The following is a 21,140-nucleotide window of genomic DNA, read 5'->3' as shown; positions in this document are numbered from 1 at the left end:
TTGCATTTCACAGCTGTGGCAAGAACAGTGGTGTGTATACCTCTAGCATCTTAGCACCAATCAAGGCAGGACCATCTGACTGTACACATGGTCACTGTATTCTTCACTGCCACATACTTTAATTTAAAAATAGTTTTACTTACCTTTGGTAAAGCAGGAAAAATATTGTGCACACATCTTTTTAGTATTTTGTGGGAGGTTATGGGGAAGATGCATAAAAAACAGTTCTACAGACTGAATTGCACTTGTTACTTCAAGGGTTTGCATGATTGAATTGGAAGCTGAACCTGACTTCTGTGTTTATGTGAAAAAATAGCTGACAGTGATTATTTAACTTGAGAATTTGGTAGATGTTTTCTTGAAAATGAACCAAGTGAGCCTGTCACTTCAAGGAAAACCACTGATATTCTCTTTCTGTGGTAAAATTTGAGTTGTTAATAACAAAAAAATGCATAATTTTGGGAAACATATCCATTACTATTTTTAACACAGAGTGATGGTCAGTTGTTTGCTAAATTCACCAAATACTCATTAATCATATACTATATATAGAAAATACTATGTTATTCATGATTATTGATTGGGAACTCAAGGTTAATGTAATAGTGGTTAAAATTTTGCTGCACATTAGTTAGACTCTAAAGTCAAGTGTATTAACCACTTGCTGGTCCAATTATTTAAATGCAGCATGACCAAACTCACATTTTTTTCTGTTAATTTTTGTAAGATAACAAGAAATAATTTATTTAGTACAAGAATCAACTGGCTGATACGACACCGGCCTGAACAATGCCAGATGCTCAGGATAGTACATAAAGTGTTGCCCAGGTGATGCTTAGGGGAACCTGTTAAATGGTTAACTGTCCTCACGAAAGTATGAATGTTGAAAAGTTAGTGATAGTATCTGAACAGAACCATGAAAGATAATTTGCTTTCTGTTTTAAAAATACCTTTTTGGTTTCTAATTAAAATTTATAATGTTTGTTATAGACAAACTAAACCATGGTATAAAGAAAATACACTCTGTCAGTGGTGTAAGTCCATAGGAGTACTAGCCTCTGCCAGTTAACCATGTTCAACAGTTTCACATAGTAGCTCTTATGTCTAATGTGTATATTAAGCATATTATTTCTAAAAATTAGAATACTCATGTATGGTTTTGTATGTTGGACAGTTATAGTTCCATTTACAAATACAACACAAATACTTACCTTAATTTTTTTGTTTTGTATTTTTTTTTGTGATGCCTAAGGTTTTGATAGTAGTTTTGCTCAAAGGTTGGAAATAAAAATAAACATTGTAGAAATATTTAATAGTAAAACTCTATAGTCTCTAATTACTGACTGTTCCTGATGAATAAATGTATTTCTATACAGATATGTCCTTTAGTTTTCAAAATATTGAGAAAATTATTTCATGTTGAACATGAAGTAGGCATTGAGGATATGAATTTGGAATAAATGACAAAGGAAAGACCACTGATCAGTTCTTTTTTTTTCCTGTGCAACTTCCTTCCCTGGTTTTAGAAATAGTTTGTTCCTTTTCAGTAAGGATCATCTCAGTGTGGCAGGGGGAGCTCATGTATGGGTTAGTCTGGCTGTGAGTTCTGTAAGTATGGTGGCACATCTTAGGTGTTTGTTTACCTGTGTATGTTCAGTGACTATAGATCTTAGAATGTGCATCTAAACCCTTGCATTTTTAAGCATGAGATCATTGATGTTTTGTCTTCCTGCTATATGCTCAGTTTTGTTTTCATATAGTTGTTTCTGTTTTTAATTTTATTTTAAAAAGGTAAAACAATTTCATAACAAAATAATAAAATAACAATAGTTAATAGAGTATATATTGTCATCTTCAAAGAGGTTGCTCAGAGCACGGGTGTAGGGGCTAAATATATAGCTCAGTAGCACAGTGCTTGCCTGGAAGGTCATAAATTCAATTCCCAGTACAAAAAAAAAAAAAGATATGGGCATAAAAATTCTCCAATTGATATTAGCACAAACCCTTTTCAGTGAACTAAGAAACACTAACAGTGTAGCTACCTTGCATTTTTCTCCCTTCCTTTCCTCTTTCCCCCGCTCCTACTTCTTTTTTCCTTTTAAACAATTACTATTTTTTTAACTATTTCACAGTTGTACATTCTAGACCTTATTTGTGCTTTCAATTTCTCACACCACTGAGACAATACAATGTTTACACATGTGAGTCTGATTTTTTTCACTTGTGAATATGATCTCAAATTGCATCCATTAACTTATAAAAGTCTCAAGTTTATCCTTGACTGAGTAGTTATATAGTTGTTTTAAAAGTACTTGTTATTGTATGAACTATGTGTTTAGTTATTCTTTTTCATTCTAGGTAACATTGTACAATACAGATCAGGATGGTAGTGATAGCCCACGCAGTAGCCTTAACAACAGTCTCTCAGACCAGAGTTTGGCATCTGTTAATTTGAACAGTGTTGGAAGTGTGCATAGTTACACACCGGTAAGTCTTAGTAAAGTTAGCTTTTTTTGTTAGGTATTCATGTACTGCTTAAAACTGAAGCAAATATAACTGAAATCCATATTTTAAAATGAAGATACGTATTTTTCACTAGTCAGTTTTTAAGTAGGCCAGACTTCTACCTTGACAGTGTTTTTAACTTGATATTTACATTTTACATTAGTATAAATACACATTTATGCTATGTCACATACTTTGATGTACTTTATTCTGCATCTAAAATCATTTATAGCAGGAAAAATGGGCTTTATTCTGGTGGAACTATAGTTGATGATACTCTATACTTCTCGAGAAAAAAGCTTAGGAGATATATGTACTAATTTGTCCTCCACCTGTCAGTCTGAGAAAGGGATTCAAAGCCAAGCCAAAGAGTGACCTGTGTAAGTGTTCATGTTTCTAATTTGTTACCTATTACAAGAACACAATCCTTGAATTATCTGATAATTTCTTTCCAAACCATCTGGCTTCTGTTTTATCATTGGGCAGTGGACAGAGTCTAAGAGCTCCACAATACAGTGCTGTTCATCACTACAAACTCAATTTTGCCAGATCACTTCCTGTTCCACAATGAGTAAATTGGGAGGAAAATCAGACAAACAAAAACCAGAAACACCCCATAGGACAGAAAGACAAAGGGAGGAACATATGATAAGAAAATAACACACAGGAAACAAAAATTCAGGCAGCAAAATTAAAGTTTACATTGAATATAGAAAACAAAATTGACTGGCAAAACTGCTGTCAGTGCTCTGAAAAAAAATACTCTCAAGAATTCAGAGGAAACAAAATTATATAAAAGAGCACAGTAAATAGGGAGAACCGAGAATTACAGGTGGTCCTGCAGAAGAAAATAAAAAGTTTGTAGACATGCAGCTTTCAAAAGAAACAAGTTAACAGGATTTTTGAAACCTAGGAAAAAGTAATGAGAAAAAAACTATATTAAGATATATTTAAAATTTCCGTAGTAATTTCACATATAATACCTGGCAGAAGAAATGTTAAATATAAAAAACACAGATCAGGCTTCTCTTTAGTCAGAAGATATAAGTTCTAGGTTTGGAATAACAGTATTATACCCAGGTGTATTTTCATTTATAGCTGAAGGCTTTGATATGCAGAAGTACATTACCCTTGTTTTCATGTGTTTCTCCTGAAAATTACAGTAATCCCGCTTCAGTGAGGTGCGGGTGGGGTGGCTTTAGGACTCCTAATAAATAAGAAAATTAAAGAATACTCCAGTCTCTTATACAAAATGGCACAGTGTTTGTATATATCCTATTCCCACCCTTCCATGTACTTTTGGCTTGGTTTGGTTTGGTTTGGCTTGGTTTGAATTTGTTTGGCTTGGTTTAGTTTGGTTTGGTTTTTGGTACCAGGAATCAAACTCAGGACCTTGTGCTTGCCCAGCAGGCAGTGTCTCTGAGCTACATCCCTAGGCCCCTTCCCTTTAAATCATCTCCAGATTACTTATAATACCTAAGGAAGTATAGATGTGATAAGACAGTTGTTACACTGACAATACTGTTTAGGGACTAATGACATGGGGAAAGGTTGGTACCTGTTCAGGACAGATGCAGCCCTCTGCCCCCCAAATATTTTCTGTTTGTGGTTGGTATTCATTGATGTGGAACCCATGGATGCAGGGGGCCTATTATATTTAGTTGGTCAAGAAGCAAATTAAATATGCACTGAAATAAAATAAGCAAAGGTTTAATCATTTAAGTTGATTTTTAAAAAATAATTTTAAGTGTAAAATCATCTTGAGGTCAGTGTAAATCAGGACACTGAGTTCAGTATCACAAAATATAATAAAAGTTAAAGAAGCATTTATAGAACTAAGTTATGCCAGTCATTAAAGCAGATCACATTTCCCTATTGACAACTAGACACTACAAACTGCTATTTCATTTTAATAAGATGTCAGCTAGTCCTTAAGCAATGGTGGAGTAGCTGCTGCTGGTTTGTCATGTGCACTATAGATTGAGCCTGCTGAATCCATGTGTAATACGACAGTTTTATTACTCATGTAGACTAAATGTAAAATCTGTGTAAGACTTTTAGCATATAAAATATTTAAGTCTATGTAAATGATACACAGGTGCAGGATAAGCCAGATTAACATGGTGTCTATTCCCTGAATCCCACACAACAGTACCAAACCACAAGATCCAGATGACAGATTACACAAGTAGTAAGTCACTCTGTAGTGGAGGAACAGATTCCATACTGCGGTTAAGTAGTAGTGTGACTAGCTATGCCTTTCCTAGGAGCAAGGCACTGAGAGTTCCATGCCTCACTGAGCCTGAGGCAGATGAGAAAGGTAGAAAAGCTTCCCCATAGCTGCCTTTCACAAGATAGGACAGGTGAGACTTTGTTCTTCAGAAGACCACTTGTCATCTTATGTTAATGTTCACATCTTAATCTTTCAGGCTTTAATTTTCAAAATACTAACCAAATGGTAACTTCCAACTTTTTGGTATAATCTTTAAGAAATACAGCCGAGAGTGTCTTTTGCTAATTTTATTTCTAGTTGTACTGCCTCCAAAGGTAATTCTTACTTTCTTCGGTATTTATGGTGTTCCCTTTCCTCCTGAGTAGCTCAAGGCCCCGATCTCTTCTTTTTCTTGAGGATCTTCTTTAGGTGTTTCATGGTTACTGGTTTTTTTTATTTAGAGGTAAGATTTGTCAAGTCATTTAGTTTCTTTGAACTCTTTCTCTCTATGAATATAGATGTTAAATTAGATTCTGTGGTTCTTTAAGATCCATGTTAATCATTTTGCTTTCTGTACTTATAAAGGTGTACCCATCTAACAAATGTCCAAAAACAGTTCCTTTTGGATTTCAGTGTTGGCACTAATTGATTCCAGTTACATGCATCATGTAGCAAACCACTTATAGTACAGAGCTACTGAGTTACCTGTATTTTCTTTTCTCAGGTGACAAACCATCCAGAACCAGTCTCTCAGTCATTAACTCCTCAGCAGCAGCCACAGTATAACCTTCCAGACAAGCAACTACTTTTCTCAGAATATAATTTTGAAGATCTTAGTGCCTCATTTCGGAGCCTTTACAAGTCAGTTTTTGAGCAGTCACTTAGTCAACAAGGTGAGTTTAAGTCTTTTTTGTAACAAATTTTTATTGAAAAATATTCAATTAATTATTTTCATACAGAAATTACTTCCTTAGTTTTAGGACGTTATCATCCTGATCACAGTTGAATAATAACATGTTTTATGGCTTTACTATGCTCTGTATATGTGTATATCATAACATAGGAATGGCAGGTTTTACATGCTTACTTTATGTGATTACTAGCATTCTGGGAGCAGTGTTGAGGAATTCTGCTGTGCCACATAAAAAGACTGCCATAATTAGTGATACGTGTAATGTAAACTGAGTGGTGTGGTCCTGTTCTTTTTGATTTGTATTATGCAGAGAGAGTTATAGTAGCACTAAGTTTGTGATTTTGTGTATGGCACATGTTACGTACACGTACTGATAAGCTCTGGTTATTTTACAGAACACACATAAATTACATTTTAATCCTACAAATGTTTAATTGAAATGCAGTATTATTTCTCAACTAAATGCTAGATTATTGCTGTAATGTGTTTTTGTGTCATTAGCTACTGTTTAATTTTAGTTAGACATCTGATAGGATCAAAATGTCACATTACTTTTCTTCCACAGAATAAAAGTCAGAAATTATTGAAAATTCTACCATTGAAGCATTTCATAGTTAATTGTTTATCATATTAACTATTTATACTCAATGTCGCATTCCTTTCCTGTTGTTACAGCAAAATAACCTGAGACTGGGTAGTTTGTAAACAACAGAAATGTATTTCTAGGCTGGGAAGTCCAAGATCATGGCAGCAGCTGCACACTGTATCTTTATAAGGCAGTTGAGCCAGAAGGACAAAGAACTAGCTAACTCCCTTGAGTCCTTTTAAAAGGATATTAATTTCTAATCATATCCTAAAGCATTCTCCTACCTCCCCCTTTTCATACCAGAGATTGAATCTGGGGCCTCATTTATTTTAGGCAAACACTTTAGTACTGGTCTGTGTCACCAGCCTTTTTCTTTTCATTTTGAAACAAGATCTTGCTAAATTTTCCCTGCTAGCCTCACATTTGCAATCCTCATGCGTCAGCCTCCTAAGTAGCTAGGATTACAGGTGTACCCTGCCATGTCTGCCAAGGCCCCGTCCCTTACTACCATCTGTCACATTGGAGTTAATTTCTAACATACAGATTTTAAGGGAAGCTTGCATTCAGCACACAGCATCACAATTCAGTTTGCCTGTGTAGAGCAGTGAACAATAGAAAAAAAAATTCATGTCCTTATATGGTTTATATTTCAGTGCTTATCACTGTCATGAAAATGAATATTATGTACCAATGTTTATATATATCTGAATATTGATAGCTTGTATATGAAGTGACTTTTTCTGGTTAATACTTTTGAAATAGGAGTCATATTTTCTGATTTTGTCTTAAACATTTTACCTATGAACATGTAAAAAGAATTAACGGGAGTGGGGATGTAGTTAAGTGGTACGTACAGTGCTTGCTTAGTGTGAGCAGGCCCCTGGGTTGACATCCTCACAACTGCCAAACTTTAAAAAAAAAGAAAAAGACTTTTCTAAGCAATTCCAACTTTATGACCATGAAAAAAATTACTAGCTTTTGAAAAACAATGGTGACAGTTTCTGAATCCCAGAATTAATTTGTCACACATATGAATATGTGGTACGTCTAAAATGTGCCAGTAAACTTCAAAAATAATAAAGTAGATGTTTGTAATTTATACTTTTTTTTTAAAAAAAAGGAAGAACATTGGTAAGAACTTGGTCCTGGTCTAAGTTCTGTAACTTTGCCTCTCTGGATTTAAGTAACCCTATTTGTAAAATGAATAACATTGGACTAGGTCATTGGTTTTCAAATTGTTCCTTTGAGAGCCCTTCACTTTTGTAAGGGTTCAGAGGCTGATGGAGGAAAAATATGCAGATGAGGAAGAAAATATAGCAGCCTCCCTTTCCTCATTTGAAAACAGTACTTTTATCCTTTTTATGTAGTTTAGAAAGATATTTTGTTTTGTCTGGTGTTATTTAAAAATAATTTAGCATCAAATTTCAATTTCAGATTAAAAAAATGTTGCTGTAGATTACTCATCATTTCACTTCCCTCATAAAATGGTAGGGTTTGGGTTTGGTTTGCTTTAGTTTGTGAGATAGGATCTCATATGTAGTACAGGCTGACACCGAACTTGTAATCTTTCTGCCTTGGCAAGCCAAGATGTGTGCTGTGATGCCTGGCTCATAGTTAGAATTTCATAGGAAAGAGGTAATGAAAACATGGCTTTCTTTTATCCTACTGTAATAGCCCTGTCTGTTCCCTGTGAATGGGTTTTCCAAACCAGTACAAGAACCGTTTTTAAATTTCCTTTCTTTGTGTGTGGTGTAGGTGTAGCACTATGGATAAAACCTACAGTCCCATGCATGCTAGGACATTACTTTCTACACTGAGCTGCACCTCAACTCAGGCACTTTTATGAACTCTTCTTATCTCTATAAAATTTAAGCTATCTTTCAGAGTACTCAAGTTCAGTTTTACTGTTAGGGATAAACATGAGAACTGTTTGGTACACCAAAATAGGAGAGGTTTACAGATCCTTAACTCATGTTGGCCTCCTGGCTCCAGGCCTGTCTTGTCCACGTGTCCAGGTCTGGACTGCAGACTTGTGCAAAGGCAGAGAGAAGAGATAGAGGTGCAGTGGGAGAGAATGGCAAGGAGACTGCCTGCCTGAGTGAGTGATTGCCTCAAAGCACAGCAACATATCTGCCCTCACCTCCACCTCCGGCCTCTGCCCCTGGTTCCACCCAGGCCCTCTTTGCTGGAATCTGAAACATTCTCTTCCGAAGTTTTAGAGCAACAACAAGCTAACATCTGCCATAAATACCTTGGATATCAGTTTATAAAGGTAACTTGTTATCTTTGCTGAGTTTAAAAGAAGCACTCATCACTATTGCCAGAATCTCCCTGATTTTCAGAGAAACTGCAAATATGAATTTTTGTGTGAAATCTCTTGACTTATAAATGTTAAATTTAAAAATTTCCAAATACTCTGTGGGTTTAACTTGGTATGTTCGTAAGCCTCCAGTTTGCAACATATTCTTGAGGGACCACAGAAGTTTAGTTATTGAATTAGCATGCATTCAAATTTGAAGATTTGGGGAAGCTCCCTTCTCATATAGCCCTAATTTTTGAAAAAGTCATCTGTAACTAAACAAAGAGCAGGAATATCAAGGGCACAAACCAAAAAGTTCTTTTTTTTCTTTTTGGTGCCAGCGATCGAACTTGCGACCTCGCACTTGCCAGGTAGTACTTTATGCCTGAGCTACATCCCTGACCCAGGTCATTTTTGTTTTAACAAACTCTTTTTTAGTTTGTTTATATAATATTAAATAATAAACTGCTATGGGTTTCTTCCTTTCCTTGCTCCCATAATCACAACAATAAAGATCCCCTTATCAGCTGGGGATTTAGCTCAGCGCCATAAGCACTTGCTTGGCAAGCGCAAGGCTGTGAGTTGGTACCAAAAAGAAAAAGATCCCCTTACCTTACAAGATCGTCCATGGTCAGCCCAGGACCATAGCTGGATCAGTGTTTCCCTGGAGGCTGGAAAACTCATTTGACACTCATTTTTTCATTTTGTTTCTTTTTGTAGATAACAGCTTTCTTGAAATGTAATTAAAATATCATACAATTCACTATTTAGAGATTAAAATGTAGTTGTTTTTAGTATATTTACAGTTACGTAAATACCAGGACAATTACTTTTATTTTATTTTATTATTATTTTTGTCTTTTAGAGACAGGGTCTCGCTATATGGTTCAGGCTGACCCTGAGGTCACTTTGTAGCTCATGCTGGTCTCAAACTCACAATGATTCTCCTGCCTCAGCCTCCCCAGTGCTGGGATTACAGGCTTGCACCATCATGCATGGCTAACTGAATAATTACTTTTAAAGATTTTCATTAACCTAAAAGAAATCCTGTAGCCATACGCAGTCATGTCCCTTTTTGTCCCAAACACCCTTAACCTGGGCAATGACAATCCACTTTGTCACTATAGATGTGTCTGTTCTCAATATTACATTTATAGTACATGGAATCATTTAGTATGTAATATTTTGCCACTGCCCTTTTTTACTTAGCATAGAATTTCAAGGTTCACTCATAATAAAACATTTATATATATATGTGTATCGATACCTCATTCCTTTTTATGGCCAAATAATATTCCATTATAGGTAAATACCACATTTTATTTATCCAAATTTAGTTGCTCAGTATTTAGATTCCCTCTACTTTTGAGTGTGTGTGTGTACACGTGTGTGTGCAAGCACATGCAGAGGGCAAGAGTGGATATTGGGAATTGAACTCAAGGCCTTCACTCTTAGGCTACACTCTCAGCCCTTTTCCTGTTTTTATTGTTATTTTTACTTTTGAATCAGGGTCTCATTAAGTCATCCAGGCTGAGATCGAACTTGCAATCCTTCTGTCTCAACCTCTCAAATTTTTGACTCTAAGAAATAATAATGACTATGAACATTATGTGCAAATTTTGGGGGGTATAGTGTTTTCTTTCCTCTAAGGTAAGTACTTAGCAGTAGAATTGCTGAGTCATGTGATGACTGTTTAACCAGTTGTAGAACTACTGAACTCTTTTCTGGAGCTGTTGCATCATCGTACTTCCTCCCTGCAGTATAAGAGGGCCCCTTTCTTCCTATGCCTTCCACTGTTTTTGCTGTTGTTCTTGAGCGAGGGTCTCACAGTATAATCCTGGCTGGCCATAAACTCGAGGTTCTCCTGCCTCAGCAGCCTCCCTGTGCTGGGATTGCAGGGCGCCACCACACCGGCTGCCTTCCACTCTTGATACTTCAGACGGTTGACAGCGATGAGCACCTCCTACAACTCTTCATTTCTCAGTTAAAGCATTCAGAGCTGTGCATTCTCTTTTTAAACAGAAAAATTTCTTAGGACAAAATATAAAACCCAGTTGAGAGCCTTTTTCTATTCTTTGTTTTAGTCAAGTTCCCTGTTTGGAGTGGAGTGGCCCTGTGTTCTCTTAATCTCAGTCTGTGGAGTACATCTTTTTCCCAGATGAAGGAAGGAATGTCATATGGCAAATGACTTAAGAATCTGATCCTGTCCAAGGATCTGACACATATGTGTTATTACGGGTCCTGCTCTGGATGACATTCTGATCTTTCTTATAATTTGGATTTTTGAAGCAAAGCCAGACATTGTATCATTTTGCCCATAAACACTGCAGTATCCTTCTCTAATACACAGAACGTAGGTTGCCTTATATTAAGTGTGATTCACTTCTTTGTTTTCTTTTTCTTTCTTTTTTTATTTTTTATTTTATTTTATTTTTTGTCTTTTGGAGAAAGGGTTTCACTATGCAGTTTAGGGGGGCCTTGAACTTACCTTGTACCTCAGGCTGATCTCAAACTCACAATAATCCTCCTGCCTCAGCCTCCTCAGTGCTGAGAATACAAGCCTGCACCCCCATGCCTGGCACATTAACAGTAATTTCTTCATGTCTTCTAGTATGTAGTCCGTAAACCCTGATTATCTTAAAAATGCCTTTCATAGCACTTTGGATCCGAGTACAAACAAGGTTCACACATTTGATTGTTTAGTCTTTTGATTATCTTTTCTCCTAGATTAATTCTTTTTGACAGATCATATTTGGATAAACAAAACAATCTAAATTAATGTAAAACAATATTTAGTAATGTAAAACAGAATGTGATTAAAGAGCTTTGTAAAACTCTTCAGCCCCATTGGAAGACATATATGCCAGATAATTAGATTTGAAGTTCCAACACCATTGCTGTAGGCTGTGTCATCTCAGGCAAATTACTTTAGTTTTTATTAAAAGTTACACGTGTGCATAGTTTGAAAAGACAGTTCAGCAAGGCTTGTTACTGACAACATACAAAGCACTTATCTGTTACTACCACTACTTGATTTTCTACCTCCAAGAGACATTCATTTTTAATTTTTCTGCTTAGGTTGCTTGTTGTATTTTTAACCTTTACATCTCTCAATAACAAGCTTATGTTGCTAGTTCTTGATTTTCTACTTTATGTGTTGACGCCCTGCAGTGGGTGATGATGATTTCATGGCATTGCACCACAGATGCGCAGCCTGTAGTCCCTGTCCTCAGTGAGCTGGAGCGGCGCTTCCTCTACTGTGAGAGTGAGCGTGTTCCTCCCGCAAGACACTGGGATTGCTGGTTTTCACTGTGCAGTTTGTTTTTCTGAAGCCAATAGAAGTCTTGCTTATTGCTTTGCATAGTTTTTAAAAAAATGTATTTATCGCTGATTCTGAACTAAACTGTCTCCAGTTGTTTAAATTTCCTCTCCTTATGTTCAGACAGGTAGTCACTTTCCTTTTTTTTTCTCACTGTACTTGGGATTGAACCCAGACCCTTGTACTTGGTAGACAAGCACTTTTTTTTTTTTTTTTTGTCTTTTTCCTTTTTATCAGTACTGGGGATCGAACTCACGACTGCCTGCTTGCAAGGCAGGTGCTTATGCCGCCGAGCTAAATCCCCAGCCCCTGGTAAGCAAGCACTTTGCCACTGAACTATATCCCTGTCGCTTTTATTTTAGTTTTGGAGACTGGATCTTGGTAGTTGCCCAAGCTGGCCTTGAACTTGCCTTTCTCTTGCCTTAGCCTCCCAAGTGTCTGGTCTCGGTCTCCCTCCCTCCTTCTCCTTATTTTGCCATAAAGTATTCCTACATTGCCTAGGTTGCCTTTCAACTTGGTATTCTGCCTCAGCTTTCTGAGTACTGGGATTCCAGGTATGTACACTGTTTGCTATACATTCTGAGAGATCGCCTCAGTTTATTTTTCAGTCTTTCTTTATTACTATAATTGTATCAGTCAGTGCTTACTAGAGAAAAAGATTTAATGCAAGATATACAAATATATAAGAATTTACAAGATTGGCTACCAGTGGCTGCTCACAGAGTCTGGTGAGGAAGAGTGCAAAAGGTCTGTGTACTGGAGATCTAAAGGATCCAATCAAAGACCTGGAGCTCACTGTGTTCTGCCATGGGAGTCCTTATCAGAAGACTGAAGGGTCTGTGATGGAAGGTTGCTGATGATGTCCTAGGTGAAGGTGACAGCCAGCACTTCTCCAGAGAAAGTGCAGCTTGCCTTTCTTCTTTGTTCTCCTTTTATACCATTCAAGGGAAAATCCAACCTAGAGCGAGTCTTCTGTCTTCAGTAAATCCCTGTAGCAACACTCAGAACTACACTGATCCAATCTAGTTGGGTGTTTCTTTCTCAAATGCACACAATCAGTTAATTATTACAGCAATTGTATTTTTAAGAACTTCTATTGTTCTTGTTCACTGAATGTACCTCTTTACTTTTTTCTACCTGTTTCAGGAGTAAATGTTTTCTTGCTAATGATTTAAACATCTGTAAAGTTTTTGTTTTCCTGTGTATTTTGTGTTGTTCCAGATCGTATTAATTTTTTGCTTATTTTGGTTTCCTGTCTTCATATGACATAGTTTTCACTAATGCCTTGCGATCGTGGTTAGTAGCGGGTCATATTTAAGAAGTGCTTTCACTCTCATTTGCTCTCCTATTTCCAGTGGTAGGTGAGATTTTGGAAGGGAATCTCATGGCGTGCTGCGCATTACAGCTCACTTTTTCTCCTGAAGTACAGTATGGGGTTCAGCTTTTTTGGCTTTACTGAGTTCTACTTGCTTTTTTCTTACCTTCCAAGCTTCCTACATTCTGGTGTCTCCTCTCCTGTTCTCTTTGACCCATTTGCTGCTGCTGTACAGTTCACAATCTTTTCTATCATTTTTGGGGGTTGAGGAAAAAGAAAAGATACACGTGTAAACTACATGTGTAAATCAGGGTCAGCAAATTATGGTTTCTGTGCCAGATTCAGCCCACAGCTTGCTTTAGAGTGACCTTATTTAAAATGTTATTACATTTTTAAAAGAGTTTTTAAGCAAAATAGGATCCATTCTGCCAGTCTGTGTCTTTTGACTGATGAATTGAGACCGTTAATATTGATGGTTATAACTGAAATGTATTGACTTATTCTTATCACATTATTTTCCTGTTGTTGGCTATCCTGCCCCCTTTTTTATCCTTCTGTCTAATTGTTTGCCTTCCACGGTGGATTCCTTCTGTTAGGGTCATGGAGCTGTAGTCCTTATTATCTCTTTCTAGAATGTCCTAGTTTGGTGGTCATAAATTTCCTCAGATGTTCTTTGTCATGGAAGTATCTTACTTGTTTCTTAATTTTGAAAGTAAGTTTTGCAGGGTACATCGATCTGGATTGAAAGTTGTTTTCCTTTAGAACTTGGAATACTTCACTTCAAGCTCTGTTTTTTTGTCTTTTTGAGACGGGGTCTCACTATGCAGTTCAGGCTGGCCTTGAGCTCACTTTGTAGCCCAGGCTGATCTCGAACTCGCAACGATCCTCCTGCCTCAGCCTCCCGAGTGCTGGGATTACAGGCATGAGCCACCACGACTGGCACCAAGCTCTTCTTGACTTGAGAGTTTGTGCTGACATGTCAGCTGTGATTCTAATGGGCTTTCCTTTACAGGTAATTTTTTTGTTTTCCCTAATACGTTTTAAGATTGTATTCTTGTGTTGAATTACTGGACTGTTGCCTGTGATATGCCTAGATGTAGATTTTTTTTGGATTCTTGCTAAGTGGAGTTCTGTATGCCTCACTTATTTGCATGTCAAATTCTTTTTCTCTATCAGAAAAGTCTTCTGTCATGATACCTGTGAACATGTTTTTAAATGTCATTTGTGGTATCTTTTACTTGTTCATTGATTCCGATTAATCGTAAGTTATTCTTTTTTTTGTCTCATCAAGCAGCTGCTGGATAGATTTCTCATGGTCTCTTGCTATTTTTTTCCCCTTGCTATTTTTGAAAACTCTTTCTTTTCTTGTTCACTAACTGCAAGCCTCTTTAGAGTTTCTGAGATCCTGTTCTCACACTGGCCTGATCTGCTTTGAATACTTTCAGTGGAGTTTTCATTCTCCTGAGTATCTGCTTGAATCTATTTTATGGATTCCATTTGTTACCTATGTTGTGCTTCCATAATTTGCTTAAGCTTGTCTATTTTTTGTCTGTATCTGCTCTAACATCACGAAGCATGGTGTGAATTTTGATAATCTCTGTAGTTATCTGACAGATTATTTCTGATTTCATTTTTTCCAGAGCCTCATTCAATTGCTTTGTTGTTACTACTTCAGAGACCTGCTGGAGGGCTTTTAGATTTTTCCCACCTGATTGCCCCTTGGGGTTTGCCTTTGGTGAACTGGGTGTCTGAGGTTGTGTCTTGTTTAAGTATCTTCTCATTTCTTTTCTTCTTTAGTTTAATTGTTAGAGTGATACTTGTTGGTTGCCTGTGGTAGGTTGCTTTATTGGTGGTATTTAGGACACCCAGGAGATGATCACTTCTCTGAGGTATCTTTCAGATGTAGGTGGTTTTTGAGCTCTGAGTCTATTGGAAGATCTGACCTCCTCAGTTTGCTGAAGATGAGCAGCTATTGCTTGCCTGGCCCAGTCCCTGGTTCTTTGGCACTGTGCCACAGTATTCTCTGTGGCCCTTAGTCAATCTGAGTCATAGATTATCAGGGTTTAGAACAGTTAAACAGCTGTTTAGAACAGTTATGTCAGTTTTGGCTGTAGTGGTACCAATAGCATCAAACACATCCTATAAAACAATAAACTGGGCCAACCCCTGATTTGCAACTTTTTAACTATATGGACTGAACTTTTGATCATATAACAAAATGCAAAACAATTATATACATTGTATATCTGTAAAATGTAAATTCTGTCCTCAAGGCTTAAAATTCAAAATGGGTTAAGGAGAAAACAAAGCAGGAAACAAGAAAGAGATTACAATTACAAGTAGGTTGGAGGACAAAGATGGATCCTATCAACTTGGGGAAACTGATGCAGAAGACTGAAGGAAAAGAGATTTCTGCTGGTTCCTGGTATTATTATAGCAGTTATTCTTGAGTACTCACTATAACAAGTGCTAAGAGCTCTGTTTGGATTATAAAATATAGGTTCATGGTAAGCAAATACATGACCCAAAACCATAGAGCCAGAACTCAATGGTGGATGGGGAGGACTTCAAACCCTCAACTCTTATCTCTATTATACCATAATGCCTCCAATGTATTTGCATACTCAAGCTCCAGAGGTTAACTAGTATAGTTCACTAAGTAATTGCAGGAGGTGAGAACAGAAGGCAGGTATACATGCCACATTTTTCTCTTTGCTCCTCTACTGCCTCTGATGATGACTAGGACACTGGGCCTGCCTTCTAGGTGCTTAAGGACTCATACATGCAGTGGCCAGAAGTGACATACAGCACAAACCTGGGCTAAGGCAATTAGAGGGCAGAAAGGTTCTTCTGCCCTCTTGTGGTTCAGTGTGACTATTACATATCCAAGCCCCATGAAAACGCACTGAAATACCTTATAAAGGCACTTGGCAGCAGGCACAAAACCACAGGAGATGACTCTCTCTGGCCTGAAGAGGACATTTAATAACGTGACGTTCTGATTTTGAAAAATATTACTTATGATAAGAACGCTCATCCTAACTACAGCTCAGAAAAAAAACAAACTAAAAACCTGTATTACACAATAATAAAGAATATAAACACCCTCAATATCCATCAAGAAAAGTGATGAAGGTTTAAAAATATTCTAAGCCCCAAATAAAACTCCTAATCCTTGCTTTTTATACTCAGTGATTGTAGAACTCTTTCCATACCAGCAAGATATTTAGTTCCTCATTCTGCAGGTGGCAGAGCACTCATTGGACAGGGGAACTACCATGGAGTAACTTGTGTCCTACAAATGACAACTTCAAACTGCTTCCAAATGTTTACTATTAAAAACAATGCTGCAGGGGCTGGGGATTTAGCTCAGCAGCATAAGCGCCTGCCTTGCAAGCACATGGTCAGTCAGTTCAATCCCTGGTATCGATTTAAAAAAAAAAAAAAGTGTTTAAAAACAATGCTGCAAATAAACAATGAGATGAATTCCTGGGAGTGGACATGCTGGGTCAAATGGCACATCCACACTTACGCACCACTTCCCCTTTGAAACTTTTTCCCTCTGACTCTCTTCTGTCTCTCTGGCTGCTCCTTCTCAGCCTTCTTCCCACACTGCCTTACTTGCTCCTTCCTTAGTTGTCAGTTTACTGGGATTTGGTCTCCATCTCCCTTCATCCTACAGTCCTTTCTTCTTTTCAGCATTTGTCACCTACTCTTGTTTCCAGCTATGAGTTTTCTTCCTGGAAGGCACCTAAGGTCATTACATCTTTTAAGTCCACAGTTTCAGAATTATTTTATATACTTACTACTCCTGTATGTAAGTACAGATATAATATGCATGCATACATATGTTCAAATATGAATATATATATAATGTCCTGCCCCTTTCTACAGTAATGGTGGCATCACACCCTAAATTGAAGCAGTTTTAAGGGAATTCTGCAAGGCAGCAGTCTTTAAAGGAGATAAGTGTGACCCTTGGTAGAGGATAAGGCACATGCCTGTAATGTCGGCACTTGGGAGGCTGAGACGGCAGAATCGTTGCAAGTTCCAACCCAGAATATCTTTTCGTATGCTATTGACTTTGTCAGTAAGTTCCCAATTTAGGAAGGAGTTCCGGGGGGACATTCATATGTTGGATTCATTCCTAGGTCTGACAAAGTGAGTCTTGTACAACACACTAGTGAAAGTTTGCAACCCAAATATTGCTAGGTCAGGGATTTATATATGTTCTTTGAAAACGTAACTATTCATATTCTTGGTCCATCTGAAAAATGAGGTTGTCTTCATATCGTGTTATAAGAGTTGTATTGCTTACTTTTTCCCATATTTTCAATTGAGAATAAAAGATTCCTAACTACCTAGGAAAGCACTATCTTTTCTCTCTTGGGTGGTGACAGTGGTATGGTACTGGGGATCAAACCCAAGAACCTGCACATACATACAAGGCAAATCCTCTACTACTAAGCTATATCACTAGCCACCATTATTCTTTTCCAGTATCAAGAAGTAACCATCAGAACTATGGATGTTCTTCAATGTACAATAAGGTTACAGCGGGGCTAGGGATTTAGCTCAGCAGCATAAGCGCCTGCCTTGCAAGCAGGCAGTCATGAGTTCAATCCCTGGTACTGATAAATACGAAAAAGACAAAATAATAATAATAATAATAAGGTTACGGCATGAGACACCATAATTAAGCTAAAAATATATTAAGTTAAAAATGCATGTAATTTACCTAACCTAACCAGGCATGATGGTGCACATCTATAATCCCAGCACTTGGGAGGCTGAGCCAAGAGGATTACTGTGAATTCGAGGCCAGCCTGGAACATCTCAACAAACAAACAAACAAACAAACAAAAAAACTACACACACACACACACACACACACACACACACACATAAAACTTTATCTCTTACCAAATATCAAAGCTTAACCTAGCTTACTTTATTAAACATGCTCAGGAGACTTATACCACCCACCAAAGTTGGGCAAAACTATCTGACACAAAATTTATCCAGTAATAAAGCACTGCATATCTCATATAACCTAGTGAACACTACACTAAAAGTAAACAACAGAAATGTAGTATACGTATATTTCTGCACTCTTGAAAACGTTGGTATAGACAAAGACTTTATGAACAAAAGCCCGACTGCACAGTAACTATCACACAGGATCAACAACTGGGATCTCACCCTACTAAAAAGCATTTGTACAGCAGAAGAAACCACCAACAGAGTGAAGAGACAAACCCACAATGTGGGAGAAAATGTTTGCCAGCTGTATCTCAGACAAAGGATTACTATCAAGAAGATATAAAGAACTCAAAAAAATCAGTCCTCCCAGATTTAAAGACCCAATAGAAAGATAGGCATCTGAGATGAACACACACTTCTCAGATGAAGAAGTACAAACAGCAAATAAATACAGGAAAAAATGTTCAACATTACTGGTCATTTGAGAGCTGCAAATTAAAACAACACTGAGAATCTACCTCATCCAGAAAGAATGACTGTTATCAAGAAATCTACCAATAACAAATACTGGAGGGGCAGTGGGGAAAAAGAACCCTTCTCCACTGGGGGTGGGAATGCAGACTGGTGCAAGCACTGTAGAAATCAGTGTGGAAACTCCTCAAAAAACTTTAGGATTGAAGGTCCCATTCAACCCAGCTAGTCCCCTTCTGAGTATCTTCCCAAAAGAATTAAAAACATCATAGCACAGTGATATATGTGCACCCGTATTTACAGCAGCACAATTTGTAATAGCCAGAACTTGCAAACAATCTAAATTACCCATCAACTGAGGAATGGATAAAAAAAAAAAAAAAAGATGTGGTAATTCTTTTGATTGGTTTTACAGTGTTTTGTTTTTGGCTTGATTTTGCCATACCTGATGGGATGGATAACTATTGTAAAGACAAGATATACTACGGTAGCTATTATTTTTTTTTTCAGTATCCTGCTTTAAAACTCTGTACTAATTCTGCTGCACTGTCTTATTGGCTTTGTTCTGTCTTGTTTTGTTGGATTTTACATCATTAAAATAAAAAATTTTTTTAATTAGATAAAAAAAGATGTACTTTTATGCAACAGGAATACTACTCTGCTATCAAGGATAAACTGGACACTTTTACAGGTGAATGGGTGCAACCTGGGACCATACTCATTAGTGAAATAAATAAGACACATATATGTAAACACTGTATTGTCTCAGTGTTAGAAGCTAAAAGAAACAACATGTATATACGTATGTATGTAGAAAGAAGATAGTTATACTACTGATTTCTCTGAGTTCACTGAAGAGAAAGATTTGTGCTAGTATTGTTCAGACAAGAATGGCATTTTACACTTTTGTAAATCTTTTTTATGTCCAGTTTACTGAAAAAAATCTGGGCTCAGGGCTGGGGATTTAGCTCAGTGGCATAAGCGCCTGCCTTGAAAGCAGGCAGTCGTGAGTTCAATCCCTGGTACCGATAAAAAGGAAAAAGACAAAAAAAAAAAAAAAAAAAAATCTGGGCTCTATTTGCTTCCACATGCAGTATGTCATAAATTGTTTGGAACAAAGTACAGAATATGTAAATTTTGTCCTCTCATAGATTAAACAAAAAAGGAAAGAGCATTATACTAACCTCTTCAAATGATTCTGGATACCCTGCTTAGATACTAACCAAAACTCAAACACTAATAGTTTCCTATAGGTTAGTCATAATACGGAATCTAGAACAATATTCAGACATCATTACTTGTGGACTTCAGGACTCATCAAATCTTGTACCTGTTAAATTTTGATGAGAAAATGTTTTAGCACTTGGGACCAGCATCAGTCTCAGGGTCACTCAGTAACAGTGCAAAGCCCTGACACAGCCCTCATTCTTCTTTTGTTCTTTTGTGCATTTGAGATGCTAATCATGGGTCACAAGGTTAGGAATGTGCTGCAAAGCCTAAAAGACTTATATTAGTTGAGTAAAAGACCATATTATTAGTCCAGTAAAACGTGAAAGTCGTGAGGAACTTTAATGAGTTATTTCTAATTACATTTTTTCATATGGGAAAAATCTGTTCAGTACTTGTCAGTCTGACACCCATCACAAATTCTGGAAAGAATTAACTACAATCACTGAGGAATGACTGTACACGGATGAACATTTTCAGACCCTGTTACATTAAAATCCACTGCCCTCAAAGTATAAATAACTTAAAGAGTAAAATAAAAGACAGATAATAGCTATAGGGAGGATAGGTCTTTTACAAATGAGAAAAGGACTAAGCAATGAAGACAGCAGGAGGGAAGAGAAGAGAAAGCAAAATGAATTAAGGTATGTTACATACATGTATCGACTCCCCATAATGAATGTAATCATTATGTACTGTAAATATGAACTAATAAAAATTTTTAAAATCCATTGCTGGGGATGCCTCAAGGAGAGAACCAGCTAGCATCTCCCAAGAACACACCATGTTGGAACTTGAGGCACTGGGAAAGAAAGCAACCCGCTCACCTCCCTGGTAAGCAGCTGTGAGCCTACTGGCACACGGGCTGAGAATCAAGCATCCCGTCCTTCCCTTTACCCCCACAGTTAGCAAATGGGAGCCAGAGGCCTGAGCATCTCTTGGGAGGTTGACCCTATGCAATACAGCAAATACGGGGATTTCCTTCTACCATCTCTTTGAAGGCAAATATTTGTTTTTGGCTTTGTTCTGATTAATTGTATTGTTCTATTGAATATTGTTTTGATTTGACTTTGCTATACCTGATTGAAAACACAACTACTGTGAAGGTAACGAGATATACTACGGTACCTGTTACTGTTATCCCGGTAACCTGTTCTGAAGTTCTGTATCAATTTCACTGCATTGTCTCAATTGGCTTTGTTCTGTCTTGTTCTGTTGTATTTTACTATCTTCAAAAATTTAAAAAAAAAATCTATTGCTTTATCTATACTTTGGCTCTTTCATCCATTCTAATTTCACAGTATCAAAAG

The 21,140-nt window shown here is 37.1% G+C and overlaps 1 protein-coding gene across 1 annotated transcript in view; it reads left to right on the top strand.

Annotated features, from left to right (window-relative positions):
* Positions 1-20,465, top strand: part of LOC134472806 (forkhead box protein J3-like) — a 181,477-nt gene extending 161,012 nt beyond the window's left edge. Inside the window, exons 7-9 of the mRNA XM_063235137.1 lie at positions 2,359-2,487; positions 5,442-5,610; positions 8,232-20,465. Coding sequence (XP_063091207.1) covers positions 2,359-2,487; positions 5,442-5,610; positions 8,232-8,314 — 381 coding nt within the window. The 3' untranslated portion in view covers positions 8,315-20,465. The remainder of the gene's footprint in view (positions 1-2,358; positions 2,488-5,441; positions 5,611-8,231) is intronic.
* Positions 20,466-21,140: the final 675 nt, after the last annotated feature.

This window comes from Cavia porcellus, unplaced genomic scaffold (genome assembly GCF_034190915.1).
Source record: "Cavia porcellus strain 051 isolate PalLab524CR breed Dunkin Hartley unplaced genomic scaffold, mCavPor4.1 scaffold_25, whole genome shotgun sequence".
NCBI classification, from domain to species: Eukaryota; Metazoa; Chordata; class Mammalia; order Rodentia; family Caviidae; genus Cavia; species Cavia porcellus.
This window is presented reverse-complemented; position numbering and strand designations above follow the sequence as displayed.